This window comes from Sapajus apella, unplaced genomic scaffold (assembly GCF_009761245.1).
Source record: "Sapajus apella isolate SASKATOON/1434 unplaced genomic scaffold, GSC_monkey_1.0 scaffold117, whole genome shotgun sequence".
Taxonomy (NCBI): Eukaryota; Metazoa; Chordata; class Mammalia; order Primates; family Cebidae; genus Sapajus; species Sapajus apella.
In genome coordinates this window covers 2,388,165-2,406,835 of record NW_022437057.1, presented here as the reverse complement: position 1 = coordinate 2,406,835, position 18,671 = coordinate 2,388,165, and the positions used below count along the sequence as shown (strand labels likewise).

The window sequence follows — 18,671 nt, the reverse complement described above, 5'->3', positions numbered from 1 at the left end:
TACTTCCCTCTCTGTACCCCAGAGAGGCCTCTACCCAGGAGATGCCCGTAGTCCCCCCTTCCCCATGTTGTGACAAGCACAATGTCTCCAAACATTGTCAAATGTCCCCGGAGGTCAAAATTGCCCCTGGTTGAGACCGGTGGTAGCCAGGGGATGATAGTGTCACCTGTTATACTGTACTTCATAACTGTCTGCCACGTAATGATATACTAACCACAACAAAATACACAATACTTACGCAGCGCCTTCCCTGGGCCAGGTGGTTTAAACTGCTCCATGCCTACCACCCCAGTGAATCCCCAACTCAACCCTAGGCGGTAGGTACTATTCTTAGACCTATTTCACAGCCAAGGAAACTGAGGCACAGAGACCCTGAATCCCTCATTCAGTGCCACAGCAAGTGGCTGAACAGGGGTTCAAAACTGGAGTCTGTGCTCTTAATGTAACACCCTGTTGCTTCTCAAGCGCAAAACACTCACCTACTTGAATTACAAAGCTTTGCAGCTGTCAGGACACCATTTGGGACTAATCAAACTAACGTTATGTTTTACTCAAAGTGTTATGGCCTACAAACTGCATTCTGATGAATTTAGAGAATCAAAGCATGGATGATGGAAGACAAATTAAGTTCATGGAAGGTTTGCAAGGAAATTTATTTATCAGTAGGGACAGGGTCTCACTCTGTCACCCAGGCTACACTGTAGTGGTGTGATCATAGCTCACCGCAGCCTCCAGCTCGCAGGAGGAAGTGATTCTCCCGCCTCAGTCTCCGGGGTAGACAGGATTAACCACCATGCCTGGCTAATTTTTTTAATTTTTAATTTGTAGAGATGAGGTCTCGCTATGTTGCCCAGGCTGGTCCTGAACTCCTGGGCTCCAGTGATCTGCCTGTCTCAGCCTCCTAAAGTGCTTGGATTACAGGCATGAACCACTGCTCCAGGCCTTGCAAGAAAACCTTCAACATATTTTTCCCTTGAACATCAACTTTATGTCATTCATAAGAACCAGCACCTCCCTGGCTCACCCCTGTAATCCCAGCACTTTGGGAGGCTGAGGCGGGCGAATCACGAGGTCAAGAGATTGAGACCACCCTGGCCAAAATAGTGAAACCCTGTCTCTACTAAAATACTAAAATTAGTTGGCTGTGGTGGTGCCAGCCTGTAGTTCCAGCTACTTGGGAGGCTGACGTAGGAGAATTGCTTAAAGCTGGGAGGTGGAGGTTGCAGTGAGCCGAGATCGTGCCACTGCACTCCAGTCTGGCACCTGCCGAAAGAGTGACACTCTGTCTCAAAGAAAAAAAAAAAAAGAACCGACACCTCCCATCCTAGGAGCAGCCATAGGCCTCAGAGCACCAGGGGAAGGTGCCTCTTCACTGATGTACCCACTGGGTACAGAGAGGGAAACAACTTGTTTGAGGTCACACAGCATGTGACACTCACTCCTCCCACCCCCATGCCACACTTAAGGGGCATTTAAATGACCACAGGACTCAGAAGAAGTCAACAGTTGTGTGACCCCAGAGGCCGTCAGCAGCCCCAGAGGCACCATAGGTGGATGGCTAGCCACTGACGCATGACCTCTGGGGAACGGTGGGAGCCAGCAGCACCTTAATAGATGAACCAGTGCCCAGTGGTGGGAGGCTAGGAGACGGAGCAAAGGTGAGAGTGAAGTGCGAATCAAACCAGTGTTTATTTTTTTAAACTATATTTCCATGATATGAGCTAAGCAGGGGCCTGTAAGGGCCAGGACAGACAGAACTGGTCTCTATGGATGGGTGGCAGGGAAGCAGCTGGCCCTCCAGTAATAACAGCCCAGGAAACCAAAGCAGCCCCCCAGGGAGTGGAGAGGACCAGGGGCGCTGGGGGGATTATGGTGAAGTGTTTTAAGTGGCCAAGGCCCCTCCCTGCCGGCCTGAGAGCATGACGCAGGGGTACTTTTCAGGGAAGATGACGGCAGGGGAGCTGGTTTATTTCTGTAGAGTGGATCAGATGATGGGAGATTTTATACCACAAAACGCTTTTAGAGCTTGGATCAGAAGATAGGAAAATGTGACTTAAGTGCAATGAAGTAAAAGAAAAAAATAACCAAACACACACACACACACCCCAACCACATCTGTATTCATCTACACACAATTTGGAACCCAAACGCTTATGACTCACAGACACCTGGCACCCATTCTCAATAACTCCCCTCTCATGGGGCTGGCCCCGACCAGAGGGAGACAATGTGTGTATTGAGGTACATAGGAAAGCACATCGCCTGTGGGGAAACTGAGGCTCTGGGGTATGGAAACTGCTATGCAACTGACTCAGTCACAGGGTGAGTGACTGTAAGCCTGAAGGCTAAGGGGGACCCCTGAGGCAGGCTCCCTGTGAGTATCTACTGATATTGCTCAGTGTGCCCCCATTACCCCGTATCTGTTGAAGGGGAGGGGAGGGGAGGGGAAATCCTGACACATTCCAGGGGCCGTTCCTCAAAGCTGAGAGAACTCAGCCGGGCCCAGTGGCTCATGCCTGTAATCTCAGCACTTTGGGAGATGGGAGGATTGCTTGAGCCCAGGAGCTTCAGCCCAGCCTGGGTGAAACAGTGAGATCCCCATCTCTACAAAACAAAAAATTGGCCAGGTGTGGTAGCTGTAGTCCCAGCTGCTCTGCAGGCTGAGGCCTGAGGATCATTTGAGTCCAGGAGGTCAAGCCTGCAGTGAGCTATGATTGCACCACTGCACTGCAGCCTAAGTAACAGGGCAAGTCTTTTTTTTTTTTTTTTTTTTTTTTTTTGAGATGGAGTCTTGCTCTTGCCACCCAGGTTGGAGTGCAGTGGGACAATCTCAGCTCACTGCAACCTCTGCTCTTGAGTTCAAGCGATTCTCCTGCCTCAGCCTCCCAAGTAGCTAGGATTACAGGCGCCCACCATGATGTCCAGCTAACTTTTGTATTTTCAATAGCTCTTAAGTGATCTGTCTGCCTTGGCCTCCCAAAGTGCTGGGATTACAGGCGTGAGCCATCATGCTTGGCCCTGTAGCAACAACAAAAAATTGCTGAGAGAACTCTAGCGGCCAGCCCACAAAGCCACGGCCCCTGCTTTCATTATTTTATCTCTCATCCCTTAGGCCCCCCTGACACACTGGCAGTCACTAGGAGGTGACTGGCATGAGGTGAAGTAGAGTCACAGGAGAGAGTTCTGGCGCTCCCAGGAGTGGTGCTTCCTGGATTCTGACATATGAAGATTCAGAAATGCCCAGTGCCAGGGCATTCCCACACCTGAACTCGCACAGGGAAGTGGCTCGTCATGGCAGTCCCTCATCTTAGAAAGTCACCATGCCTTCTGGAATATGGGGAGACGCAGCCTCGAGGCGGTACCAGGTGGTGTGTCTACCTTGGGATTCAGGCCTACGTGGGTGGTGGCAAGATGACAGGCTTTACCACATTTAGGATTCCTGGGATGATGTGGGAACAATGGGATCCAACAGCAGATATTCTGAGGCTGGAGGAGATGCTGGCAGGATCTCAAGAACTCATTGGGGGGGGCAAGGGTGCCACTGGCAGGAGGGAAGATGGCGATTGGCATTTCCCTGGGCTGTGGGGATGGGGTCTGAGAGGAACACTGATGAATGAAAATGAAAACAAAGCAAATTGCAGTTGCGACACTTCGTTCCCACAGCCTGTTGCTGTTCACACAGAGAAGTGAGGATAGCCGGACCTCTCCAGGGGAGCCCAGGGCAAAGCTGGGGCTGGGAGGTGTGCACCTCCTTGCTGGACGTGGTGAGGGTGGCAAAAGGGGAGGGCTGCGGAGTCCACCCAGTTTCCCTGCTGTGGCAACAGAGAGCACCCAGCCTTTGGAGGCTGCATTGTGGCATAATTTACTAATTCTTGCCATGGGAGAGCCTTTCTGGGTCTCAGTTTCTTCATCTATAAAATGGGAAAGCCGGCCTGGTGCAGTGGCTCATGCCTGTAATCCCAGCAGTTTGGGAGGCCAAGGTAGGAAGATCACGTGAAGCCAGGAGTTTGAGACCAGCCTGGTCACATGGTGAAACCCCGTTTCCACTAAAAATACAAAAATTAGCTGGGCATGGCAGCAGGCGTCTGTAATCCCAGCTACTCGACAGGCTGATGCATGAGAATTGCTTGAACCTGGGAGGTGGAGGTTGCAGTGAGTCGAGATCACACCACTGCACTCCAGCCTGGGTGACAGAGCAAGACTCTGTCGCCAAAATAAATAAATAAAAATAAAACGGGTAAACCCCCGCTGCTTTGCTGAAAACACGTCTGGAGCACCTAGCACTTCGTAGATGCTCAGTAAATGAAACCTGATCTTATCTTACAGTTGACTGGAAGGCTCTGACCTTTTGGCTAAGATCTGGGATTTTCTAAACCTGAGACCCACTTTAATCAGAAAAATCAGTAAAATATCACTTATTCCCCAGAGCAGGCCTTTGGGTCTCAACTTCTATTCTCTCTCTGGCACTTTAAGCAGAGGGCAAGACGACTTCTAGAAGAAAAGGACAGCAGGAGTGTCCCAGGCACCGCAGGCAGATTCCCTGTGGCTGCCTGGGGCCCACACACTCTAAGGGCCCTCTGAAGTTACACAGCAACCCATTCAACAGATTGGGTAGCTGAGGCCCAGACAGGGTGTCCCCTCATGAATGCCAAGATGTGTTTGTGATGAAGAACATACCCATGGGGCAGAGTGCCTTAGGCCAGAGGTGGGTTCCATCCTTTGGCCAGTGAGGGAGCTCCCGGAATCTCACCACCTCAAGCCTATTGGGAAAACTCTCATTTTCCTGAATGCCCAAGGGAGAGAAGATAGCAGACATAACTGACCACATGGGAGGTGGGCAAGATACGTTTGTTGAGTAAGTAAACGGTGTTGGCTGGGGGCACGGGGAAGGCAGTGCTGATGAGAAGGTGGGCCTGGAGGGGGAGACCCCGGGTGGGGCAGGCAGGAGGTGCCCCTCTCTACTAAGTTGCTGCACCTGGAGCCCCTTAACCTGGGAAGTGATGCAATGGAGCGCCTGGGCTTTGGAGGCTGGCAGAACTGGCTTGGACCTGTCCCGTCCGTGTGCCCTTGTGCTACCCTAACTCCTGATGCCTCAGTTTTCTGGCTTTTAAAAATGGGAAGACTGACCGGGTGCGGTGGCTCACGTCTGTAATCCCAGCATGTTGGGAGGCCAAGGTGGGTGGATCACCTGAGGCCAGGAGTTCGAGACAAGCCTGGCCAACATGGTGAAACCCTGTCTCTACTAAAGATAGCCAGGTGTGGTGGCGGGTGCCTATAATCCAGCTACTCAGGAGGCTGAGGCAGGAGAATTGCTTGAACCTGGGAGGCGGAGGCTGCAGTGAGCTGAGATCGCACCACTGCAGTCCAGCCTGGGCAACAAGACTGAAACTCCATCTCAAAAAAAAAAAAAAAAAAAAAAAAGGGAAGACTAATCTTCAGCCCCTAGGACTGTGGTGGCATTGAATGACAGTGGCTTGGTCCCTTGCCACTGCCACGCTCTTGTATCTCCCCACCAGGCTCAAGGCTTGGGGGCAACCTGGGGTGGGGTCTTCCCTGTGGGGGATGAGGGAGCAGGGCCGCTAAGCCAGGAAGGGCCACCTTGGCCAGTGCATGCACTACTGCCCTGGGCGGCAGCCACAGCTCCAGAAACAAAAACAAGGACAATTCAATACCTGGGCCCCAGTGAGCCTGAGGACAGTGCAGAAAGTGGCATTCATCAGACCTCATCCGATAATGCCCCTCTGTTCCCACCAGCGACTTCCTACCAGGGGTCCCGTCAGCTTCTTGACCTTCCACCGTGACTAGAATGAAGTCAGCTTGTCTACCTTTAAAAGGGGTGCGTGTGTGTCTCCCTTACATTTCCATTACGGTTCTTAATTCCTTATAACATGTGAAGGATGTATTCCAGCCGCACTAGCCGGGGAGCTAACTGCCTGGTTTTCCAGCAGCATGAACGCCTTCCCAGGGCAGCACGACTCCCCCATTACTCTCCCATAGCGTGCAATGGAGAAGCACCACAGATACCGCCGTGCGAGGCAAGATTGTGGGCTCTGGAGTAAACATTGCTGAGGTCCAATCCCAGCTCCGTGGTCCTGGCTGGGAAAGCCAGTTGACCTCTCCGAGCCTCAGTTTCCCCCATCTGTAGAATGGGGCCCACTGCAGGGCTGTGATGACGCTGTCCAGCTGCCTGCCGCACTCTAAGTGCCCAGGAACTGTTCAGCCACTTCCTTCGCTCCGTCAGCACTGTTTTAAAAGCGTGTGGAAGAGGCGCCGCAAGAGGAAATAAATAATGAATTGGAGTCTCATCAGACTCCAGTAGCGGCAGACAGGCTGGAGCCGGGGATGAGAACACCAAAGTCGTGGAGGAGGCAGAGGTGGGGGGTGTTGTCATAGAAGGGAAGTGGTTGACTGGGTTCTGGAAAGGCTGGGGTTGGGGGAGGAGAGGGTGTGGTATCAGGTCTTCCAGGGCTCTGGGGGCCTGGGGAGAGTAGAGTCCTCCCCCTGACATTTTTACAATGCCTATGGGCTGCAAAATACCCACCCACCACACCTCGAGAGAACCTCACTTTGGTTGAGCACCTACTATGTGCTGGGTCTGAGATGGCACCCTCTCCTCTTTTCTCATTCAATCCTTGCCACTGCTACGTGACCCTTCCTTCCTGCCTGCCTGCCTTTCTTGATAGAGTCTTGCTCTTGTCACCCAGGCTTCAGTGCAGGGATGCAATCTTGGCTCACTGCAACCTCTGCCTCCTGGGTTCAAGCGATTCTCCTGCCTCAGCCTCCCGAGTAGCTGGGAACTACAGGCGCACACTGCCATGCCCAGCTAATTTTTTTGTATTTTTAGTAGAGACGGGGTTTCACCGTGTTAGCCAGGATAGTCTTGATCTCCTGAGCTCGTGATCCACCTGCCTTGGCCTTGCAAGTGCTGGGATTACAGTTGTGAGCCACCACACCTGGCCAGTGACCCTCATTTCCCAGACAAGGACACAGAGGGTGACTTGTCCACGGTCACAGGGCTACCAGGTAAGCAAGGATCACTAGAAGCCAGGTTTGGGAGGCTGCAAAAGGCCTGCTTTTCCTGTTAGCCCCCCTTGCCTCATTCCCAGCCAGAAGACTCTTGGTACAGATAGCTTCCATGCAGGGAATTTGTCCTCTCAATTCTGTTAAGGTTTACGCATCAAATATCCTGACGTAAGGGGTCTCCGTCAGCAAAGTCTGTGGAGTAAGAAGCTGCGCATCTATAAAAATCAGCCTGCTGTGCAAAATGGAGCCCACTCCGTCTCACGTTCCTCCTCCGCCCCCGAGCCTGCTCCAGGAACACTCGCGCCAGGAGGCCCCTCTCCGTGCACAGACCCAGTTTGGAGCAATCTGTCTCTGGAACACAACCTTCTTGAAGATCTAGTTCAGCTTGGAACATCACGGACGGATCTGAACTGAAGTGTTTCGTATATTTCCAGACCTGAGTCACGAAGCTCCTAATACGGGTTCTGTTCCGTCCCTCCGATGACAGAAATCATCTTGGTGGGGGGTGGACCGAGGCGTACACCTCTCCTGTTTGCTCATGGTTTGACACCTATTACCCACATCGATGCACTGGATCTGGAGACCAGAGATGACTAAGCCCTGACTTTGTCAGAGCTCGTGGTCCGGGGAAGAGAGACACGGAGGGAATCCTGAGCAGGGTAGTGGGGGCAGAGAGGAGAGGACCGAGGCTGCCCATGGGAGCTCTGAAGGCTCTCCTGCCACTCTAGGGGCAAGATGGTTGTTTTTCCAACTCATATAATCTTAGGGGTAAAACCTTCTCAGTTTGAAGTTTGCCTCTTGTTAATTCTTCTTTTTTTTTTTTTTGAGATGGAGTCTTGCTCTGTTACCAGGCTGGAGCGCAGTGGCATGATCTCGGCTCACTGCAACCTCTGCCTCCTGGTTTCAAATGATTCTCCTGCCCCAGCCTCCCAAGTAGCTGGGACTACAGGCGCGTGCTGCCATGCCCAGCTAATTTTTGTATTTTTAGTAGAGACGGGGTTTCACCATGTTGGCCAGGATGGTCTCGATCTCTTGACCTTGTGATCCGCCCACCTCAGACTCCCAAAGTGCTGGGGCTGAGCCTCCGGCCATTTTTTTTTTTTTTTTTTTTTTGTCAATTCTTCTTAATGCTCCCTGCCCCCTTCCCTGTCCCCAGCACTTGCTACCTTAGTTTCTGGCAGATGTTTGCAGAAGCCTAAACAGATGAACAAAAGGTATCAGATATGGGCAGGAAAACTTGCAAACTATCAGCCAATCTGCCTTAGGTGAACGTTGGCTTTTTTAGTGGTTTGTATGTGTGAAGCTGTGATTTCACCATGCATATTCACAATATAACTTTGTTTCCTGCTCTAATATTTCTTCCCGATTCCCAGGATGAAAGTCACTGTATCAAATGATCCTGGTGTCTGTCCTACCAAGATTTCTATGACTTCTGGGGGCTCTGTTGCTGCAACACCCCGACAGCCCTTGTTTCGGAAGACAGAGGCTCCCGAGACAGTGCTAGGGGTAGGGGATGTTGCAGAGGCAGGCACTGGGGTCAGGTCTGAGCCTTGCCATGTGCTGGCTGTGTGATCTTGGATGAGCTTCTTCACCTCTCTGAGCCTCAGTTTAATCCATTTATGCAAGAGGAACAAAATCATCTACCTTGAGGGGTTGCTGGCAGGGGAGCTAAAGGAAGTAACTATGTAATTATCTGGCACATAGTAGGTGCTTAATAATGGTAGCTATATGATCACTTTTCCCCCCCCTCATCCTGTCTGGCTAGGGAAAATATGATCACTTCTTTTTTTTCTTTTTTGAGACGGAGTCTTGCTCTGTCACCCAGGCAAGAGTGCAGTGGTGTGATCTCAGCTCACTGCAACCTCCGCCTCCTGGGTTCAAGCGATTCTCCTGCTTCGGCCTCCCAAGTAGCTGGGATTACAAGCATGAGCTATCACACCTAGCTAATTTTTTGTACTTTTAGTAGAGACAGGGTTTCACCATGTTGGTCAGGCTGGTCTTGACCTCCTAGCCTCAGGTGACCTGCCCACCTTGGCCTCCCAAAGTGCTGGGATTATAGGTGTGAGCCACTGTGCCCAGCTGAAAACATGATCACTTCTTTGGCAGCTGTCCTGTATACATTTCTGAGCACCTGTGTCCAGGCCAGGCCCTTCACTAGATGCTGGGGACACGGGTAAGTCAGACCTGGAGGTGGTCATCAGGCCTGGCAAGCATACAAGGCAATCTGAAGTCTGGGGGATTAGTCCCCTGGTTAGAAAGCATGAAGGAGGGCAGCGGAGAGGAATGTCTGTGAGTGGGGTTCCTTACAGCAACTCTCCCTCATATCCAGGTTGAGCCCAGGCCAAGGGCCCTGGGCACCACTTGAGTTAAGTGAGCTACGCAACTCTTCAAGAATGATAGGTTTTTGAGTAGCACGCAACGGGAGGGTGTCATCGCCATCTGGTACTTCTTGGTGGGCAAAAACTGTCCCAGCCATACTGGCCCAATTGGCACTTTGTGACTTCTGGCTGTTCCTCCAAAATGAACCATGCAAGGAAAGAGATCTGACACCTCTGAAGCCATCCAGTCTGTCACCACAACCCACTTGAAGGCAATCTCAATCTCAAAACGGGAGCTTCAGCAAGTGGCAGGGGACAAATGTGTGTGTGGGAGGGGAGCACTTTGGAGGGGATTACTTGTGTGTTGTCAAACACGATCTGTTTATTCCCTAGGCGCTGGAATGTTCTGATATAGCACAGAGCATTGCTCTGAGCAAGGTGCTCCTTGTGCCGAGAGAGGAGCTCCAGGAAGTCTGGCTAAGTCTGGAGTTCTGGAGGAAGAACTGTGTAGGCTGGGGATAAACAAATCCTTCTGAGACAATGAGACCCTGGAGGGGCAACCTGGAAGCAGCCAGGTACTTGACACTTGGCAACGCATCTGGGAGGCCCCACCTGCTGCTACACTCCCTGGCTGCAGCCCACCCACAGCTGCCTCCCAGCCCCGCAGCCGCCACATGACGACACCCTGACCTAAGCCCCCTCTTCATCTGCAGCCCCTCTGAGGAGCTATTTGCAGAGGCCCCCATTTGCCGTTTAGGGGCTTTGCACGCAAGTGTTTGATTTTAAAAAGAGAGAAAGAGAAGCCACAGCAGGTGCTTCCACTTCCATCCCCGCCCCACCCGCCCTCCGAGGGCTCCCAGGGATCTTTGTGCCGTGTGTGTATGTGTGTGTCTGAGTGCTGGCGTCATCCCCACATCTGCTGCCCTGTGACAAGGGCCTTTGAAGCTCCACAATGACGCCATCTGCCAGGGACAGCCGGCCAGCTGGTTCCCTCAGAGCTGACCCCATGGTTACCATGGCAACCAAGGCGGTGGCACGGGGCCTTCAGAAGAGCCACCACCAGGCTAATGATGTCGGGAGGTTCCCTGCAGCAGTGTGGCCCACAGCCCAGGGCAGAGGTGGATGGAGCAGAGGTGGAGGACAGGATGGTGGCCAAGGAGAGGAAGAGAAGGAGAAGGAGTCATGGGGCCATCGGGTTACTGACGAAGGAAGGGTCTTCCCTGTGGCTTCTTGGAACCTCCAGCTCTCAGAAGGTCAATGGCACACTGACGAGTCCGTGACTTGCCAAAGGGGATGGCATGGCCTTCACAGGACATGTTATACTGGGCAGCTCTGCGCATACTGTTCCCTTTCCTTGGGCCCTTCCTCCCCGGCCTTCAAGGCCCATCACAGGGTTCCCTTCTTGGAGCTTTCCAAACGAAGGGGCCCGTGCCCTGTTGCTTGCCTGCAGTGTCTCCAACGCATCTCCACTAGAGCCCCGTGTGCTCACTCATCTGCCCCGCCAGCTGGGGGCTCCTTGAAGGTGGGGACTGTGTATGATTCAGCTAACCCTGGTGCCTGCTACAGGGGCCTGCACATAGTGAATTCTAGCAAATGGTAAGTGAATAAATGAAGTTGCTTCATTTCTCAGCCACTTGCCAAGTGGCCAAGTGATTTCTTTCTCCCCACTTATTTTTTTTTTGAGACAGAGTCTCACTCTGTCTCCCAGGCTGGAGTGCAGTGGCATGATCTTGGCTCAGTGCAACATTCGCCTCCCAGGTTCAAGTGATTTCCCTGCCTCGGCCTCCCGAGTAGCTGGGACTACAAGTGCCCGCCTCCGCGCCCAGCTGATTTTTGTATTTTCAGTAGAGATGAGGTTTTGCCATGTTGGCTAGGCTGGTCTTGAACTCCTGACCTCGAGTGATCCCTCCGCCTTGGCGTCCCAAAGTGCTGGGATTGCAGGCATGAGCCACTGCACTTAGCTATCACAGGAGGATTTTAATACCCAGAGTCTCAGCTGCTTTCCATACAAGAGCAAACAGAAGTGGGGACAAAGAAGAGCCTTCGGAACTCTAATGTGAGATGTGGATGGAGGGGGTTTCTCTGCTACAGTCAATGCCACAGAGCCTAGGGCCTCTGAGGAGTGGTCCAGACCTGCATGGAGGCACCAGGGAACCTACTTGTATCTTTGTGTGTGGCTTATCGTGGGTATGGAGTAGAGCTGGAGTTAGAATCAGCACCAAGATCTGCTTGGGGTGGGCTACACTTTTGGGTCTTGTTTTAAATCATTTGCTCACAAATTCCCTGATTTTTGGGGTCCAGGGTTTTGTGTATCACCCCTCAGAGTGGCTATACCCATGTCTCTGCACACCAGTAGTACATGTGGGTCCCCATGGCTTCACATCCTCCCAATCTTTGTACCAGCAGTTTTATCTTTTTCTTTTCTTTTTCTTTTTTTTTTGAGACAGAATTTCGCTCTTGTCGCCCAGGCTGGAGTGCAATGGTGCGATCTCAGCTCACGGTAACCTCCACCTCCCAGGTTCAAGTGATTCTCCTGCCTCAGCCTCCAGAGTAGCTGGAATTACAGTTGTGAGCCACCATGCACAGCTAATTTTTTTGCATTTTTAGTAGAGACGGGGTTTTGCCATGTTGGCCAGGCTGGTCTTGAAATCCTGACCTCAGATGATCCGCCTGCCTCGGCCTCCCAAAGTGCTGGCATTACAGGCATAAGCCTTCGCACCCAGCCTCAGGTTTTCAATTTCTTTTTCTTTCTGAGACAGAGTCTCACTCTGTTACCCAGGCTGGAGTGCAGTGGCATGATCTTGGCTCACTACAACCTCCATCTCCCTAGTTCAAATGATTCTCCTGCTCAGCCTCCCGAGTAGCTGGGATTACAGGCACATGCCACCACACCCAGCTAATTTTTGTATTTTTAGTAGAGACAGGGTTTCGCCATGTTGGCCAGGCTGGTCTCGAACTCCTGACCTCAAGTGATCTGCCCGCTTTGGCCTCCCAAAGTGCTGGGATTACAGGCGTGAGCCACCGCACCCAGCTAAGTTTTCAATTTCTGTCAGTCTGATAGGATTCAATTAGGTCTTTTAATTTTTTTATTTTTCCGAGATCGGTCTCACCCTGTTTCCCAGGCTGGAGTGCAGTGGCACAATCATGGCTCACTGCAGTGTCAGCCTCCCGAGCTCAAGCAATCGTGTTACCTTAGCCTCCCAAGCAGCTGAAATTACAGGCCTGTGCCACTATGCCTAGCTAATTTTTTAACTTTTCTTTTGTAGAGATGGGGTCTTGCTAAGATGACCAGGCTGGTTTCAAACTCCTGGCCTCAAGTGATCCTCCTGCTTCCACCTCCCAGAGTGCTGGGATTACAGGTGTGAGCCACCATGTCTGGCCTGAAATGAGTCTTGATTTAAATCTCATCACTCCAATTTCTAGTGAACTTGAGCATCTTTTTGCTGCCAGTATGATCTCCTCCGTGAGGAGTTGGTCCTCGGCCTTGTCTATTTTTTTGTTTGTTTGTTTTGGTTGTTACCTTTTTCTTACTGATCTGTAGGAGTTCTTTATGTATGAACTCTGAAGGCTATCCCTTTCCCTATCCACATATCTGTGTGGCAAGTATCTTTTCCCAGGCTGCGTGTGCTGTTTTCGCTTTATGTTTTGTGTCGTTTGTCGAACTGAAGTTCTAATTTTTATGTGGTCAAAGAGAACAGCAAAAAACTGTTCCGAAGCTCATGTAAGCAGACAGACTTATGACACCCTTTGTGTCCCTCTGTCTGTTTTGTGGGTTTTTTTTTAATTTTGTTTTTTAGAGAAAGGGTCTTGCTTTATTGCCCAGGCTGGAGTACAGTGGCACGATCGTGACTCGCTGCAACCTTAAAATCCTGGGCTCAAGTGATCCTCTCACCTCAGTCTCCTAAGTAGCTGGGACTACAGGTGCATGCACCACCATATCCAGCTAATTTAAGAAAATTCTTAGAGACAAGGTTTCACAGTGTTGCCCAGGTTGGTTTCAAACTCCTGGCCTCAAGGGATCTTCCTGCGTCAGCGTCCCAAAGTGCTGGGACTACAGGTGTGAGCCACTGTGCTCTGTCCTACGTGGCTTTTCATTATCTGCAAAGAGCTTCTCCTTTCGTGATCTCCTTTGAGTCCCACAAGGCCCTGGGAGGTAGGATGATCAGTGATGATCAATCTTACGTCATAGATGAGAAGACAGAGGCCCGTCAGCACCACCCACTGTTCTGCCTCCTGGTACCTACTCTTTCCTCTTCCAGTAGCTGCCCTCTGCCTTTTCTCTTGAAGAAACTCATTCCTCACAATCTGTGTCCCTGCAGTTTGGATGGCATTGACGCTAGAGGGGGCACAAGGCCTAAGCCTGGCCAACATGGGCATTTGATTTTCCAGGCCACAAGCATGGCATGGGGCCCAAACTGGGCCAGTAAGAGCACTGTCCTATCTAGGACGGGGGGTAGAAAGACTGAGAAAGAGGCCATTTCTTTTCTTTTTTTTTTTTTGGAGACGGAGTTTCACTCTTGTTGCCCAGGCTGGAGTGCTATGGTGTGATCTTAGCTCACCGTAACCTCCACTTCCCGGGTTTAAGTGATTCTCCTGCCTCAGCCTCCTGAGTAGCTGAGATGACAGGCATGCACCACCATACCCAGATAATTTTGTATTTTTAGTAGAGATGGGGCTTCTCCATGTTGGTCAGGCTGGTCTTGAATTCCCGACCTCAGATGATCTACCTGCTTCAGCCTCCCAAAGTGCTGGGATTATAGGCATGAACTACGGCACCCAGCCGAAAGAGGCCATTTCTACCGGCAAATTCTACTTGAAGATGAAGCCAGTATAGAGGAAAGCAGATCGAAGATAGAGACCTATTCCTGGCAATGTTCGAGGCTGGATCCAGCCACGCCTGAGGCCTTCTACTCCTCAGGCCAGCGCAAGGTCTGGTTCTGGATCTTCGGTAACAGTGTCCTGACTAACACTGACCTAGTTATTGCTGGAAATGAAAGAGCCAAGACCTTGACCTTGAACCAGCACCACAAGTATGAAGAAGTACAGAAGCATAAGGGCCTCCCAACGCTACATTTATCTTTGGGTCTCAGTTTCCATATCTATGAAGTAGGGACAGTCACCTTGTCTCTTCCACCTCAGCTAACTCTGGCTTCTTCCATACCTCCTGGGCCTCTTGGCTGAAGTAGGGCACTCTGACCCTCCTGTTCTGACCCCAAGGAACCTTTTGAATGGGAGGCCAGGAAACAGTAGACATGATAGAAATAATCAGCATAAAGGAAAACTGACCTCAGCTTGAAGCCGCCCTAGAGAAAACCAGATGTGGTAGAGACAATAGCAAAAAAGAGAGAACAGGCAGGAAGGAAGGAAGGAGAAAAACCTGACCCTGTCACCAGCTACAACTGGAAATTAGACATGGGAAAAAAAGAGTTAAATCTTTGCTGCAAAATTTACACATTAAAGGATAAACCTTGCTAAGAATAATTTCTACAAAAATAAAAAAAAAAACTGGAGAAAATCATAAACATATAGTGGAGTCATATGGAGATTTGCTTCAGGAATCAAATGGATTTCAGAGCATTCCACTCTGGAAAATACTTTCTAGACAAAACATCATTGATACTGATGTGCTTCTGACAACATTTCTCAGCATCCTTGGGGTCGACGCTTGCTGTGCACAGCCAGAGCCCCCAGCCCTGCAGGCTGCATCCTGTTTTAGCGAGAACAGGTGAGGGGCGCCAAGGGAAGGGGCCCAGAGCAGGTGCAGGGTGGTCTCAGGCCACTCACCGTGGTGATGAATCTGTACAGTGGCTGCCGTCTCTCTGTGTACTTGACCGTGATGGGGCTGAGGTCGTAGCGGAACCAGATGGCAGGGATGATGCGGCCCGTGTGGCTGTAGGCAACGTATTCCTGGGGTAGAGGATATGAGAATCAGAAGTGTAAACTGTGTCTCAGGGTGGGTGGGGACTGGATTGCAGAGGGTCCCCCAGCAACCCTCCAGAAAGGACTTTCCTCCCTCTCTGCCCCATGAAGCCAGACTCCCCACTCCATCTCTCACATCCCCTCCCCTGGAGCCCCTAAACTTTGTCGTCCACAGCTGGGCACTTTTGATCCCCTGGGTTGTTTAGAAATTGACCATGTGAGCTAGAAGCAGCACCAGAATCAGAAAATAAATTAGAAAGCAGAGCTGTAAAAAGAAAAGTGTAATTTTCAGCTGAGTAAAAGCCTATTGCTTCCTTCAACTGCTAGGCCGTGAAAAACCCATTCATTTATTCAACAATGGTTTGCTGAACACCTCCACTGTGGTTGGCTGCAGGGGACCCTGAGGTGAGCAAGTCCCACCCTTTCCCCAGAGGGAGTCACAGTCTGCAGAAGGCAGAAGACAAGAATATCCCTAACACTGCAACATCACTCATGTGGGATGGAGGGTCATGGAGAATGGAGGGGCCATGAATGAATGAATGACCCATTCTCTCGAGAGGCATCTAGGAGACTGGGGAGGGGCCATTCTGAGCCACACATGATGGATAAGCAGGAGTCCGGCCAGCTGTGTGTGTGTGGTGGGTGAAAAGGCCATGTGGGGAGTGAGCCAGCTTCTTAGAGGAATGGGCTGAACTGCAGAGCCAGAAGGCCCCCACTGCCGCCACCAAACTGCCTGAGAAAGCACAGAGCAGGGACTAAGGATACTAAGGGGCTGAGCTAACAGCATCCTTGGGCCGGCCTTAAGGACTTGGTTTCCCCAACTACACACTGATGGGCCTGGCATGATGACCCCTGGAATCTCTTCAGTTCGAGTGCTTCAAATGCTAAAATCCTGTGGGCTGTTCTCACCTACCTGCAACAACTGGAGATCAAATTAAACCACTGGGGTACCCCCAACCCCAAATGCTGAACCTGAGCAGCCCAGGCTGCTCCAGGGGTAACACTGAGCCCTGACTTCCCGCTGGGTCACTGCTGCCTGCTCCCAGGGCAGGCTGCGGCTGCAGCCACAGACAAGCTGAGCAGGCCGTTCTGGCTGTTGGGTCTTGCCAAAGGAGCTTTGGGAAAAGGAGCTTTGAGTAAGGGAAGATCAGCTTTCTCCAGGGGGGTGATGGGTCTGGGTCACAGCCCAGAGCTGGGGGACAGAGAATAAGAGTGAAAAATAGCAGCAGTCAGTGTCATTTACCTAAGAGCTTTTTTTCTGGACTAAGCACTTTTGAAAACATTGCCTCATTTGACAGCAATCTTATGAAGTGAGTACCATCTCCATTATATGAATGAGTAAACTGAGGCACATAGCGGCTATGTGATGTGTTGCGGGTCAATAGCTAATGAATGACTGAGCTGGGATTTCAACTGCAGTGTGGTCCTGGGCTTGCGTCTGTGCCTTTCCATCTGTTAGCTGCTGTGAGCACGTGGGGGTTACAATGAGATGTCCCCCAGTGAATAAAAGAAACAGGGCTCCTGGGAACATCAATTTAGGGCGAGTCAGACCTGAGGGACTAAGTTATTATACAGAGCAAGGCTTGCAGGTGGGCAGACTCACAGTCCCTCCCTCCGACTGAGGCATGAGGTGATCAAGAGGCCAGGCTCTGGAGCCCAAGGAAAACCTGTTCTAATGCACACTCGGCCACTTTACGGCTCTACAACCACCTCTCAGGGCCTCAATGGCCAAATCTATGAAATGGGGTCAATAACAGCCTCAACATCAGAGCTGTCCTGATGATTGACAAGATGATGGAGGAAGAGAGCCTAGCACGTCTAGCCCCCAGGAAGTACTCAGTGAGTGACAGCTATGCCTCCTACCATTGTTATAATTAACTGAGCTAAACAGGTATCACTTATAAGGGGTTTGGGCAATCTCGGAACAGAAGAAAAAGGACAGTCCTGGTGGTAAGTGGGAAAAACCCATCCACCAGGGTTTAGCAGGGGCATCTCAACCAACGGGCTTCAAGCATTCATGTCCCATTGGTGGGATCCCTCGGGGAAGCCCAAGGCTGTCTTGGCTTGAGACCACTAACTGCGGGGTCATCCCACTCTGCAGGCTCTGACCATGTTCTGCCGCCCACAAAGTCTTCTCCGTGACTTTGAGTGTTGGGATGTTCCTGTCAATCAACAGCAAATTAATCAACAGCCTTCTTGGTGTGACTCAGTAGCCTCTTGAGTTTGGCTGAAGTGCCTGTGCCCTGAGAGCAGGAGTCTGTGTTGTCATGATGATTGAGAAGACGATGGAGGAAGAGAGCTCAGCATGTCTAGCCCTCAGGAAGTACTTAATGAGTGACAGCTATGGGGTCTGGGTCTGAATGACTCGGACCAGAAGCAGGGCTGTTGAGACTTCTGCAACCCCAGGACCTTTGTAGAACGGAGCCTACCTGCTCTTTCAAAGACATCACACCCTATTTCCTAGTTAGATCTGTTCTCCTTGACTCTGAGACTGCCACATGGGAGGGACTGGACCTTTCATCTTTACTCAGAGACAGAGCCTGGCTCATGCCAACCCCCAAGAAAGGCCTCCAGAAAGGAACCAGAAGAAAGCGCGTCGGCACAGCTGCCCGTCGCCTCTGCTCTCCGCCAGCAGAGGGCGCCGCCGCACACATCTCGGCTCAGCCACCGCCCGCGCACCTTGTTGGCCACCGTGTACTGGTAGGAGTACTGCTGCTTGCCACTCTTGTCCTCATAAACCGTGGGCACAATCTTCAGGATGTAGTCGTGGGAGGCCAGGGCTGCGGGAAGGACACAGCAGAATGAAGCAGGGGGACGGGCACTGCCCGCGGACAGCTCTATGTCATTTCAGTCCTAATTCTAAACCCTAACCCCCTTGGGGCTCATTCCCACGGTTTTACCACCAACCACCTGCTCTTCATCTTCTCCCCTTGGAAACTAGGAATTGGGAGACTCTATCCATCAGGATCTTTCCTCCCGCACTGTATGCATTATTAACATTCTGGAAGCAACCCAAATGTCCATCAATAGAGCAACCATGGAAGAGTGGGCGCTAGGAGCAGCTATTCTCCAACAGGGAAGAGAACCGAGTCATGCCACAGGATAGACGTGTGTCCATGGATTGGGGGAAGGGGAGATGCTCTCTATCCATGTAAATATGGAGGAGCATTATCTGGAAAGATGCCCAAGGAACCATGGGCAGTTTTTGCTTCTGGGGAGGAAGGCAGGATTTGAGGAAGATCCCGTTTCATTGTATGTCCTCTGATACTGTGTGAACAGTTTTATTTTTAAAACAAACTAGGTTTCAGTATTAAAAAGAAAAGAGCCTATTAACCAGAAAAACTGCACCGATGAAGCACTGATGAACGGAAAATGGGGAAAGAAATCAACGGCAGATCAGTTCTTCCTGGA

At 51.2% G+C, this 18,671-nt stretch overlaps 1 protein-coding gene across 6 annotated transcripts in view; it reads right to left on the bottom strand.

Annotated features, from left to right (window-relative positions):
• Positions 1 to 18,671, bottom strand: part of RPL26L1 (ribosomal protein L26 like 1) — a 141,583-nt gene that overhangs the window by 22,955 nt on the left and 99,957 nt on the right. For all 6 annotated transcript variants that reach the window (XM_032260358.1, XM_032260361.1, XM_032260363.1 and 3 more), the window contains 2 exons: positions 17,940 to 18,040; positions 15,126 to 15,248 (listed from right to left, as the gene is read on the bottom strand). In XM_032260358.1, the coding sequence (XP_032116249.1) occupies positions 15,126 to 15,248; positions 17,940 to 18,040 (224 nt within the window). The remainder of the gene's footprint in view (positions 1 to 15,125; positions 15,249 to 17,939; positions 18,041 to 18,671) is intronic.